This window comes from Egretta garzetta, unplaced genomic scaffold, assembly GCF_000687185.1.
Source record: "Egretta garzetta isolate BGI_Z169 unplaced genomic scaffold, ASM68718v1 scaffold411, whole genome shotgun sequence".
Taxonomy (NCBI): Eukaryota; Metazoa; Chordata; class Aves; order Pelecaniformes; family Ardeidae; genus Egretta; species Egretta garzetta.
This window is the reverse complement of record NW_009258541.1, coordinates 379,712-392,638: the sequence shown is the minus strand read 5'-3', so window position 1 is coordinate 392,638 and position 12,927 is coordinate 379,712. Positions and strand designations below refer to the sequence as shown.

The 12,927-nt window shown below is 37.6% G+C and overlaps 1 protein-coding gene across 3 annotated transcripts in view; it reads left to right on the top strand.

Annotated features, from left to right (window-relative positions):
- The window catches only part of LOC118453089, a 39,119-nt gene extending 28,110 nt beyond the window's left edge, over positions 1-11,009 (top strand). For 2 of the 3 annotated variants that reach the window (XM_035902169.1, XM_035902158.1), the window contains exon 4: positions 1,305-2,530. In XM_035902169.1, the coding sequence (XP_035758062.1) occupies positions 1,305-1,462 (158 nt within the window). In that variant the 3' untranslated portion in view covers positions 1,463-2,530. Of the gene's footprint in view, positions 1-1,304; positions 2,531-10,359; positions 10,401-10,947 lie in introns of those variants that run through there. The other variant, XM_035902176.1, reaches the window with a different exon arrangement.
- Positions 11,010-12,927: the final 1,918 nt, after the last annotated feature.

Sequence of the window (12,927 nt, the reverse complement as noted above, 5' to 3'; positions counted from 1 at the left end):
GATCATTTACGCTATTAAAATGGATAAAAGTACAATAGAATTCACAGATTTACTTAACCTTTTTAAAAGAAAAAAAATCCAGTTCTCTGTAGAGATAATGCCACGGGAACTAAAAAAGAGGCATTTTTGTCTTGTTAATCACAGATGTTACTATACAAATTCTTATATCTAATCTACTTGGTACAAAACTGTATTATAATGATTAAATGCTAAAAGCTTTGTTTAAATAACAATAGGGTCATCTTGCAAGCTGATACCCTTCCCACCTCACAGATGAAAAAGATAGAGATTGAAGTGTAGAAGCACAGTTCTTAATTGCAAAAAAGGAAGATTTTCAAAATGGATTAATTATGTGAGACCCCATCAGCATCATGTTTCTCCAGCTTCCTGCCATTGATACTGTGATCGATCATGGCATTACCCCGGTTTCCCTGGGAATCACCTCTGTGGACATCTTGACCTATTAGCTGTGCTATGCTGGCTTCATGCTGAGATTCATTAGCTGAATCCAAATCTTTCCACCTTGCCAATATAATGATGTTTAATTCATTACAGCCACACCAATACAGTGGAGGTAGCACTCTTACGTGCTTTCTTCATATGTACGTAACATTCTTCATATGTACAGGGTCCGAGCTAGGCTTGTTTATGTTGTAAATTAGTAATTAAACTTAGTTGAATTTCTGAATGATCAACCCTTCAAAATTCAGCCTCTGACTACCTATAGTTACTCTTAATTTGAAATGTTGGCATGTAAATTTAGACATCTCCCTCACCCTTTTTTTCTAAAAATACATTGCCATAAATCACTTTACCAGTCTGTCAAATGAAGGACTATAATACTTATCTTTTTTCAGCCTAAGCATAATTTGGGAAGCTTAACTCGCACTCCACAGTGTTCTTTGTATGACAGGTTTTTATTAGAGGTAAAAAAGCCTAAAGAAAGAGTTAAGGATGAAACTCTGAGTGATTAAAAAAAGCACCTTCATGTGGAAAGGACTGTAAGTAAAGTGAGGGCATAAATGAACTTACCCTCATTCCAGTCCTTTAGCTGCAAGGGGCCTCGAGCATACCACATGCTTTTTCACTTTTAGAGGCCCTCTACGTAATACAAATTAAAACCAGGGCATGCCTTTTCTTAGAACGTGTGCCAGGCATTTTATTTTCATAGCTGTCAACTTTAAAATCATGCTTTCCTCTTACCGATGTTTTGATGGAGGTGGAAGAAAAGAGTGTGCAAGTGAACTCTGATGACTTGAATGAAAAGTGTTAGTCATTTGGACCATTTTCTTTCTGTCCTGCAGGTTCCTGGCTGACCCTTTTACATGGCGGTGGGGGTGGGGAACAACATCAGTCTAGACAGAATTGGCCAACAACTAGTTGTCCACTCAGGTTTCAGATTATAAATGAACAGTGCTCAATTTCTCACAGATGTTTGGCAGCCGCTGTGCTTTCACTTTAATAGCAAGCAGGATTTCTTCTGCCTGAAGAATGCAATGACCGATAGACATACATAGACTCATAGAATAATGATTCCATCTGCTGTGGGTTAGATTTATCAACTAGAAAACATTAAGTTTTTAAAAGTGAGATCACTAGGATTATAGTCTTACTAAATATATAAAATTATTCTGACCTGGCACATCTTCTTTTAAAGTTTGGGGGTTGAATATTTGTTTCATGTAGAATGATATTTGTCAGTAGACTCCGTCCACACATTAATTTAGTCCTTTAAATCTAAAGTCAGACTGTATCTGTACAGGCTTCTCAAGGATTAGGAAAAACATAGCATTAAAAACTATATGTATGCCCAGCCTACAAATAAAGGAGTGTTTTCATTTTCCCTATGCAACCTAATTTTAAAAAATGGTAATCTGAAAACTGAGGCATTAAATACAACAACCTTAATTTCTCTTCGGACACTCAGAGCTTCACAGTTGCCAGTTACCATGTCAAATTATCAAAAATGTAACTCAAGTTCAAAAGCACATCTCTTTTTTCCCCCCCATATTAAAGAAGAATATAACTTAACAGCTAGGTGTTTAAAGGCTTTGATCTAGTCTGAACACAAGCAAAGGTCCGAGTTGTCTCCATCTTCTCCCAAATTATAAACTAAAAATACATTCACTTGATGTTAACTGAAGTGAAAAAAGGAAAGATAATAGAGGTCGGAAGTCTTTTACTTAGTGCCAGAATGTCATGGAATTTGCACATAGGGTGGTCAACAAAAAGTGGTGCAAGAATGATGGCAGCAAAAGCAGTCCAGTGGCAAACAGGATAGTATATAAAGAAAATATTACAGGTTAAGCCTGGGATAAAGAAGTTGTACCCTCTGTGCAACTACAAGCTGATACTCTTCTGTTGCTGAGCATTTCGATGGCTGTTGTAGTTGTTTATTTAGTTTATACTTCAAAATATACAATGAGAAAATTATGAGAAGCATATTACTTCCTGTAAAGTTATCGCAAATGTGAAAGAACCCAACCATCAAAACCCCACTGTGGCCCTTAACAAGAATTCTGTTCTAAGAGATGTGTTGGGCAATGCAAACAGAAACATTGCTCTTTAAAAAAGAAACAGAAGATATAGGCTGAGTAGAAGGAAGAACTTTGTGACAGAGAGACCTATTAGGTTGTGAAATAGTCTCCCAGAACACATGCTTGAAACAAAATCAGTTGGAACATTCAGGAACTGATGAGCAAAGTCTACTGGAAATACAAGGAAGGGGACCATCATGCCTTAGCAGAGCAAATGACTGCTTCTTTCTTATCAGGGACTACTGTTTATTACTTTGTACTGCAGATGTCGCAGTATGTATGGCTGATGTTTACAGGTACTATCAAAATTCAAGTAACATTAAAACAATACTGTCTCACTAACACTTGGAAATGAAAACTAGTGTAAGATATTCAAAGAAACTCAAAAAACTGCTGTTCATCTTCAGGGTACATACAGGGTAAGAGCAGGTCAATAAGGCGTAAAACCAAGTAAATGTCTTAGCCTACCTTCTCTCTGTCCATCATTGTTTGAAAATGTTTGCATCGTAACAGAAAAGAGGAGAGATTGATTTAAAAAAGGAGGGTGATTGTGTTACTTTGACTTTTTCAAATTTTGGAGGATATTCTGAAAGGACAGAAATACCTGAAGAGGATGTAGGTGAGCAGATGCAGAGGACTGATTGGAATTGGAAGAATACTTAAAAAAAAATCCCAGCACTTATAAAATCAATTTTCCGTACTTACATACTATAACTACTTATCTGTGGTTTGTCAACAAAGGAACAAAAACCTGTCCGCTAACCTAAGTTTCTGGGAACAGCACTCAAAATACACATTTGGAGTGGCAAATGCTTGAAGAATTATTCAAACAACAGACTAAGAATTATTGTGCTGGAAACGTATAAATTTTCTTGCATAATTTTCAAGTATTTAAGTCAAGGGAAATCACAGCCTCCACAGGTTTTCAAGCTGCATACAGACAGAAATCATTAAATAAGCAATTTCTGATGTGTATGGTTGTTCCATTTTCCAACTTTTACGTTTGCACTTCTGAGACTGGGAATGTCATACATTCCTAGCCAACCTGTGGCTGGAAAGGCAACATAGCCAGTTCTTTTGGAGCTGTGTGGGTCTTCTGTAGCTTTCAGCTCTAAAAGGGGCTTCCAGGAATGAGAGAATGATCCCAGCATACAAAGTTAAGTTTCTAGCACAGAGAGGCATTTAGGAGTCCATTTACAATTTTAGATGCTGTTTATCTCAAATGACATATCATAAGTTACACTAAAAAATAACAGGGGGAATGAGGATGTATTTTGAGGAAAGAAAACTGCAGGTTCAGAGAATTTAGTGAACTTGCTGTTGAGCTAAGTTTCTGCAGTTTCATAACTTTCATCAGGAGTCTGATCCCATTCCCATGCAGTACGGTACAATGTTAAAATGCTGGCTAACTTCATAAAAAGCAAAGGCAATCTAACGGTTTTGATATCATGTTTGATTAAATGAATATGGCAGAATATATACTTTAAGGAGTGGTGTAAAGTTAACTTTCTAAATCTGTATTTTTGAAAGTATATAAATTTGCATTTATCCAGCCGCTATCTGCATCATCCTTCTGCCACTGAGCTCACACAGCTACGACTCGTATGAAGGCTGTCTCTAACACCTGACAGCAGTCTCTTTCAAAAAACACAGGTGTTGACTCATAGATGAGCAGATACTATGTGGAGTTGGAGGCAGCAGGGAGTGCTACATCATCTTTCCCAGAAGTGCTGACTGTTGGGATTGTGCATGCTTCTAGAAATGATGTCAAAATAACATCCCGTGAAGTGACGACTTTGTAACACAGAGGAGCAAAACAAAAACAAAAAAATGCCTCCTCATGCTGTAAGAACAAGAGTCAGTTTCAAACATACAGTGATGTTCATTCATCTTCTGTAATCTATATGTTTAATGCGTGGTACATTTAAGTCGCCAAGTATAAAAGCAAGGGCAAAGAACTTCCTAGGTAAAACTTTAAAGTCTAAACAACAAGAAATATACAGCTTCAGGCATGGAAGTTTGATTCTTTCTTTAAAGGATGTCCTTCCAGTTCTAATAGAAAATTACAAGCTATCTATAATATCAGATCATAAAAATTAGCAGAATAATCAATATAGACAGAAATTGATATTTCTTCTATAAACTTCAAAAATTTTCAAAGAAAGTCTCTGATTCTCTAGAAGATGATACATTTTTTTTAGACAAGTAACGTACTTGTAGAACATCTTTCTCTTTCTGTAGAACCTGTGTTTTTTTAGTCTATGCTACATTTTTGGGGCCTTTTCTGCAAAGGTCCAGCATTTGCTGCTATCCACAAGAGAAGCAAGTATTTTATTCTATACTCTGCTGGTATTATTCCTCGATGGACCAATTTGCTGAAATCTTTCTGTCCCGTTTGAAAGTTACAGATCTCTTCCTTTGTAGTAAAAATGTCATTAGATTATTATCATTGCTTCTTACTGAACTTTCTCCACTCTGAAAAACTAAGGCAGATAGGTCAACAGAGCTTTCTTAAGGCCGTTGATTGATCCAGGCAGGATTGGAAATAAGGAATCCCTGGCTTTTGCTACTGTACCCAGAGCACTAGACTGCATATTTTCATGTCACGGAAAATTAAGCCCAATTACTTTGCAAGGTTTCTTGATGTGTTGCTTCTCTTGCCCTGTTTGCATTGCTTTTTGCTGTGGTAAAGATACAAGATTCAGATTTTAGAGTTAAAACTCAGCTTTTAGTGAATCTGAAATCTAAAATCTTTTGAAGAATAATACTTTTAATACCCCCAATATTCAGATTACTGCCAGATCAATCAGCAGTTCAGCGTGGGATGATATTGTTTTCTTCTGGCAGTAAATAGCCCACACTATGACTTCACCTCTTAAATTTCCTCAAGGGGTTGGTTTTCACTAGAAGTGCAGTTTTTCCAAGCCGTATTCAACTTAACCGTATCATAATTTAGGAATTTAATTTGTTCCATATTCTTGCAACTGCCGCTCTCAGCAGTTGAGTGGATGGCACTGGTGTTTTGAAGCTTGGGAGCATAGAATTTGTTTGCTTAGGCTTTTACAGAATTTAAGAAATTAAAAAAAATCCAAATAATGAATCCAATTCTATATAAGTACTTCTGTGTATGTGTATATGTATGTATGTAAGTATATGTATGTGTATTTTTTCTTTGAAAGTAACCTGGTTAATTTTTTATATCGTATTTGTATTATCATGCAGATACTGCCCCTAGGAAAAAGCCACTGCATGAAAAGAACTTCTTGTGTAGTATGACATAGGCATAGTCAGCCTATCCCACCCTTCTCACGTTAGACTTCTGGGCAGGAAACGTCACAGGTTTTCTAGGACAATCAAAGCTATGCTCAGAGCTCTGCAGTATCTCAGTATTTGTTGGAGCAGGGACGGTGAGTAACCACAAAGCATATGATGGTAGTTCTAGTACAGCCTCATAAGGAAAGCATCTGAAGTGCTCTGTGTACACTGTGCTTTGATCCAAATGTAGCTAAGAAAGAGTTCAGAGGATGGGTGGAGGTGGACATGAAGGGAAGTGAAGTATCTGGGTAGAGGAAAAGAGGAGCAGAGGACTGGAAAATGGTAAGAACAAGAAGGCTGGAGACCGGAGTACAAAAATTTAACTTAGAGGAGAAAGGGGGCAAGGTACCAACAGGAACGTGGGAGAGGCTGGACAGGGACCTTGGGGTTATTTCATCCTGAGGAAGGCGCATGGCAAGCTGCACAAAGTAGCTGCCAAGTTGGGCACATGCTGGTAGCCAGCACCAGCAGCTTCACTGATGATGCTGCAACTGCAGCTGAGAGATCCAAAGGAGAAAGGCAGTGAAAAAGCCCCATTGCATCACCCTTGTGTGCCAGGCTGGTGAACTGTGGCTGTGTCATGCCTGTGTGAAGAGAGGCCGCTCCTTAATGAAATACCTCCATTTCCGGAGAGGAAACATGAAATTTGGATTGCATTAAGTGCTGCAGAAGGTGGTTTTGGGAAGGAAATGAGAATGCTACATCCATCTGAGGCTAATTATATTAGAAGACGGTCTCACAAATTAAATATTGCTCAAACTGACAACAAAAAAGCTATGAGTATGTTATTAATTGATGGGGGTCTTTTTTATTTAAAGCAATATATAGCAGTTCAGGACTGATTCTTTTTTTTAGGTCCGGCAGGATGTGATATTGTTTATCTTGTAAAAACAGCTGCTGCCTTTATGCTTGTGTTCAGGAAATAGATAACTTTAATGATTCAAGCCTCTTAACATTTATATACTAGAGCTGTATCAAGCTCCCTGTAGCTGCTGCACTCACTTACATGTTGGGCTGGAGTCCAATATGGGACACAAGAGCATGTGTGATAAATACAGAAGATTCTCTTAAGTCCAGAATTATTCTTTTCCCCATGGTGCCACAAAAGTGCAGAATCACTTTTGGCTGCAGCCCTAGAAGTTCCACTTCATAGGAGAGGTATAGCGCAGGATTAAATGAGGTCATACTTTAATCTCCCTCATGCCTTCTTCATTTTGGTGTGCAAAGAACTGATAAGAGTAGAGCTCTGTATCAGTAGTAAGGAAGAGGCAGGAGGAGAGTTTAGGACCCTTACCACCACCCTCACGAAGGGAGTACACAGCAGTTTGCAGGCAGGCAGTCTTCTGAGAAGAGATTTGCTTCCTGGTCCTCTTACAGCTGTAGATTATTGGAGGTGCAGTGGCTGAGAATTTGAGTAGCTCAGCTGCAAACCTTTCTCTTAGTTTGATTTTCTGTTGCTTATGTTAATCTTCCGGCTACGTTTTATGAATGAAGCTAGTCGCCTCCCACTTGTTGCTTCTACACAGGACAGGAAAGCAAATGCATTACTTTTCAAGACGGGATGGCAGAAGTCCAAATGTATCTAACAGAAGAAGGAAGCAATCTTATCAGCCTTTCTGGCCCATTGATAAAACCACAGAAGGAAATCATTCAGCTTTAAATGAGGAAAAGGAAGTCGTAGATAAAATTTAGAAGTTGCCTTGGGAGTTTTCGTATCACATCAATGAAAAAGTCACGTACAATTAACCAAGCATTCCAGTCTGTATGAAGTGCATTATTGGTGGTATCAAAGCAGAACTATTTACAGTTTTTGACAAGCTTCTCTACAGCCGATCAGTTGACATTTTTCTGGCCTGTCTGCTTGGTCATATACCTTTTATCTAAGCTCTTCTTTATGGAAAAAAACTGCAGCAGCCATCCCAAAGCATGTTTTTTTTTCTCCATTCATGCCACAGAATCTAATTTTTAGTCACCGTTACACAGGGAGTAGTTCATCATCCTGGTCTTCTTTTTAATTAAAAAATCTAATTATTTGTATTCAAAGCAAATAATAAGCATGGTTACTTGGTTTTTTGTGCCTAAGCTGGTATCTCTACTGGCAGCGTAGTATACTAGTTCAAGGTAGCACTAGCTCATGAATCTTTGCAGTGTACCTTATTTTACATAATAGACGTATCTAGTGCCTCATGTTTTTTCTAGCAAAGTAACCTATCACACTGTGATTGCTGTGATAATGGAAAACAAACATAATCCCAATTTAATTAGTTGGGTTTAGCACTATTGGGATTGTTACAGTAGCTCAAAGAAGCTGGGGAAAAAAGGGATGCTGACATTGTTTCTTTAGGTCTATAGTCTGCAGTAATTTGAGGTACAGTAGGTTAATTTCAGACTAAAGCTTGAGATAAAAACAAAAATATGCATTCAGTAGAAACCAAAACATCATAGTATTTCAATGACTGGGTAGTTAGGATTATAGCCTGTGTTGTTTGATAAACGGATGTTATTCTTTAGATGCAAAGATCCTGGTTGATGCTGAATACCTGTATCTCCCTGCTAAATTAATTGTAATTAAGGGTGTCCAGTATTTAGACTTACTTTACAATAGTGGTATAAGAATAAAATTAGCCTAAAATGAAAGAGCATGCTCCACAAAGGCAAGACTTTCAATATATAGGTTGCGTTTTTTTAATGAAATTCCTGTGCTTTAACTTAGATAAGAAACTTGATAGTTTGAGCAAGTCCTTGTGGATGCAGTATGTTCCTTTCTGAATGCTGAGACAAACAAGCAGATGAATATGCAGATAAAGCTGGATTGTATAAATTGTGAGTCTATGTGTGCTTAAAATAACACAGAAAGCAACAATCAGCAACACTATACTCAATTTAGTGTATCTTGAGAGTAAAACATTTATTGGCTCTCTGTGAAAGCCAGAAGCATATTCCTGCCAAACTCTCTCACTTGCAAACTTGGTCATCTATCAAACGTTGCTTTGTTATTCCAGAAGATCTGGTATTTTAAATTTTATTTGAATGTATTTGATCTCATCATGCTATTTTCAGTCTTCTAATAGGTGACAACTGCAGTTACTGCATTGTGTGCAGGAAATTTGAAGCATAATTTCTTTTTAGGAATTTAAATGTTTTTCTTGGAAGAAATGAGCAGATTGTCTACATGTATCTAGTAGTAAGTATATGGGATAGATAACTGTACGAGGTTCCTTCCCTCCTGGAATTAATGCTGTGATTGGCAACCAAAGAATGCCCCACACAGCAGAAAATGTGCTGCTTTCCTACTTAGCGGGTTTTCTATTCTAACTAGGCTAAAATAGAATTCTGGCTGTTCTACCTACTTTATTGTTTACTTATTTTAAAGCTTCTTGTTTTGTTATCATGGACCCGCTACGTGGTTGTCAAGCCTGATTTATCAGAGCCCTGTTCACTGTGACCTTTAAAGTACAGCGTGTTACTGTAGCAAAGTCAGTTTTCCAGTAACAGAGAAATGAATCAGTTGACATAGCCATGGCCTTTTACAACTTGCGGAATTTATGGGGTCATAGGCTCTCTTTGTACGTTTAGGCTGTAGGTCAGTAACATGTGAGCAAAGTCAAATCTCAAAATGTCTCTCTTCTCTTCTGCTCCTACCGGTTACAACGTGAAGGATGCTTTATATGCAGCAGAGGCAGAAGCATATCGTTGAGCATCCACCAAAACAAAAAGAAAACTGCAGGTTCCTATGGAATCAGCTGAACAGTTGTTTTTCATCTGTCAAAATGTGATAGTCCTGACTGATGGTCATTTTTCAGGCAAAAGAGGTAAAAAACCAAAATATTCCGTACTCCCATGCACTCTCCAGTGTAGCCAAAACAAGCTCTACCAGAATGACAAATGCCTCAGTCCTTGCTCCAGTCAAGTGATTTCTGCGGCTCTAACGAGCTGCTACAAAGTATTTACAACTTTTTTTTTGCAAATACTCAGACTGCCTCCCACTTTTGGTTGTCTGTAATTTAGGGCAGGACTCTTAAAATAGAAAGGGGACACACCTGGGCAGTCTCCAAACAAGGTCAAATACATAATAGATGTAGTATAGAAAAGATCTTTGAGTGGTTTATAGGTGTAACATTTTGTCATAGACATACATATATATTTTTATATATATCCTGATTATTTAGCTTAAATGCTGAACAAGCTGTGTCTTTAAAAAGAAGGGATTTTTCAAAATACTTTTTTTTTAACCAAAACACAACACAAATTACACGCTGAATTTCTGGTGATACGATTTACCCTAGACTAAAAAAAGGGGATAAACTGTAATTCCCGGTCACACTAGTTCAGGTCACAGGAGCATCCAGTTGTTCCAGATATGTTTCCATGTTTTCAGAATAGAGAGTGATAAACAAAGGGTAGGGAGAGCAAGAAAGACCTCTCTGTCAGCACAGTTGCCTGAAACACTTAGAAATCAGTGGATTGGAAGCTATTAAAATACAGCTTCTCTCTGTGTTTTCTTTAGATTCTGGATCATTCCTTAAAATTAGATGACTTGTCTCACTTGTAAGTACTACTGATATATATCTGGTGTAATTTCATTGACAGTTACCCAGGGAGAGATTAGAAGAGACCCATTCTATGGACACTGAAATCAACATAATGTGTCTTTATCTCCTGAAAATACTTAGCCTCCAAAACGCTTATCCAAAAGTGTAGCAGCCCCTCATTTGAGTTTGTTTAATTCCGCTGTGCACAGTCTATTCCAGATGTGATGTTTTTTTCAGGCTCAGTACAAAAAGGTAATTCAGGCAGGGTAGCAGGTTTTAGTCTTCAATTAGGTCAAATTACAATTAAATCTGACAGTAAGAAATAGGTTAATTGCTTCAAGCCCAATTTAACAAGACTTAGCCTTTGTATAAAAACACTTTTCTTATAGAAAAAAATAGCATTTTTTTTATCTAGGTGAAAGAGGAGGGAAACTTTGCTTGATTTTTAATATCACAATAAGAAAACTTATTTTTGATCTTTATAAGGAGACATTCAAATATTCAGGTATTAAACAGTCAATATAAACCTCAGGTCAAACCTGACAAGGTATTATCTTTTACAGCTAACAGAAGAGTTCTTTCTGAGCCATTCTTAGGAGCAGCCCAGGTAACCTATGGAAGAAACAAGTCTTTTCCTCTCTTTTAAAGACTGCAGTTTTGAACAAATTGCATTTATTTCACATTTTACTTGGGCTCACACAGTCTCACTAATGTTCTAGTCATGAGTAGAACCAAGGATTGACCCGCCGTCTGTTTCTCTGCGCTTTTTGTCCATTTGGGGAATGAGAAGAAGGAATATGGCAGGTGAAAGTTGTTCTTGCTCTGCCGTGGACGTGGCTAAGCCACTGTAGGTCCCATTGTACCAGAGGGTTACTCCACAATAGTTCATGCTCTGTGCAATATGATTTTCATTAGGACTTTGACTCTTGGTAATCAAGTATGCCCAACAACACACCCCAAAACTTGTTATATAGGCAAGTTAAGCTCCATATAAACCCTGAAGTGAATTAAACTGTAAAAAAAAAAAAAAATCTTAATAATCCTGATAATTTCCTGTTGGACTTCATCTTACCATTAACTATCTCTGTTGTTTATAAAGCCTGCTTGACTTGTTGGTTTTATTTGAAAGGAATCTATGCAGTCTTTATACATTGCTAACTGAAATAAAAGGAATACGAAAAATGCAAATATCTAGTATATCTTCTTGCGGACTTGCACATAAGAAATTTTATAATAGTTGTTTCCCAATTTATTGCTTCCCTACAATCATTACTGGTATAGCTCTGCCAAAACATTGATAGGACCTATGTTATAAGCATTTGCAGCTTCAAGAGCTAAAGGGAGGGTCATGTTCTTCTGGCTGATTATAGATCTGTTATACAGCAGAATGTGGCTCTCTCCTCTGGGAAAGCTAAAGCTTTGTTTCCCATCCAGGACTATATATAGGTACCCGAAAACATTTGTAATAACATATGAGATTGAGACCATATAAAAAAGGAAGAAGACTATAAAAATATAAAAAAGGAAAAGAAAAAAGGTTGATGGGGGAAGAAAAGGGTTGTTTGGTTCCTCTGGCATGGAATTACATGTCTGGACTTTATCTAGCAAGCAGGTTTGACATTTATACTGTGTTTATCTCAGCGTGGCATCAGAGATCTGGACTTCTGTCTGTGTGACTATAGGAAAGTCACTTTGCCCCTCTGTGCTTCCATTTCTACCATAACCTCTTATTTGTCTTCATTTAGTAGTTAAGTTCTGCGGGGTTGGAAACTGTGTTTGTTTGTGCAACCCCTAAGGCATAAATCTCAGATCCAGCCTCTGCATATTGCTGAAATGCAAACATTGTTTCTGTTGTGACTCTAAAGAAGCCCTCTGATATCTTTGCCTTTATTTCCTCAGCTTTAAAATGGGACAGTAACCCGGAAGTGGGTTATGAGGATTAACTGATTAATGCTAATGAAACATTTTTAGTTCCTCTGAAAGCTTTTAAGGACAGCAAAATATTGTTGAGGAAATGACAAATGCATCCCATTTGTTTTTCATTAATTCACATATGCTTTATGAGCGACTTAAAAAAATGCATTTTTGAGCGATCACATAGAATAGTCCATCTCATGGCAGAAGTTTGTTAAGTGTTGTAGCTGCCTTTTTACAGCTTGGTGCAAGGAAAGAGGAAAGAACCGTGCATAAGTTTGCTTCAAGAATACCAGGAATTTTAATGATATCCTGTGTCAAGTCTGTGGGTCCTCCTCTGCCCTTCAGGAGCGACCCTGTATAAACAACAGTAGAGTAACTTCAAAAGACTAGTGAGCTCCCTGAGAATTAAAATCAAACTAGTATGTGACTTTTTTCAAAGTATACCGGAGAAGGATACCAGAAGCCTGTTCAAATTTCAATTAAGAAAATGAAACAGCAGTTCATATCAAAATCTGACTCATTTTAGCAATGTGAGGTATTGAGAACTGGGCTAGCATACTAGTGGTAATACCACCACAAATTCACAAGGAACCATTCAGCCTTTTGTTCTCCCAAGTAACCAAGAA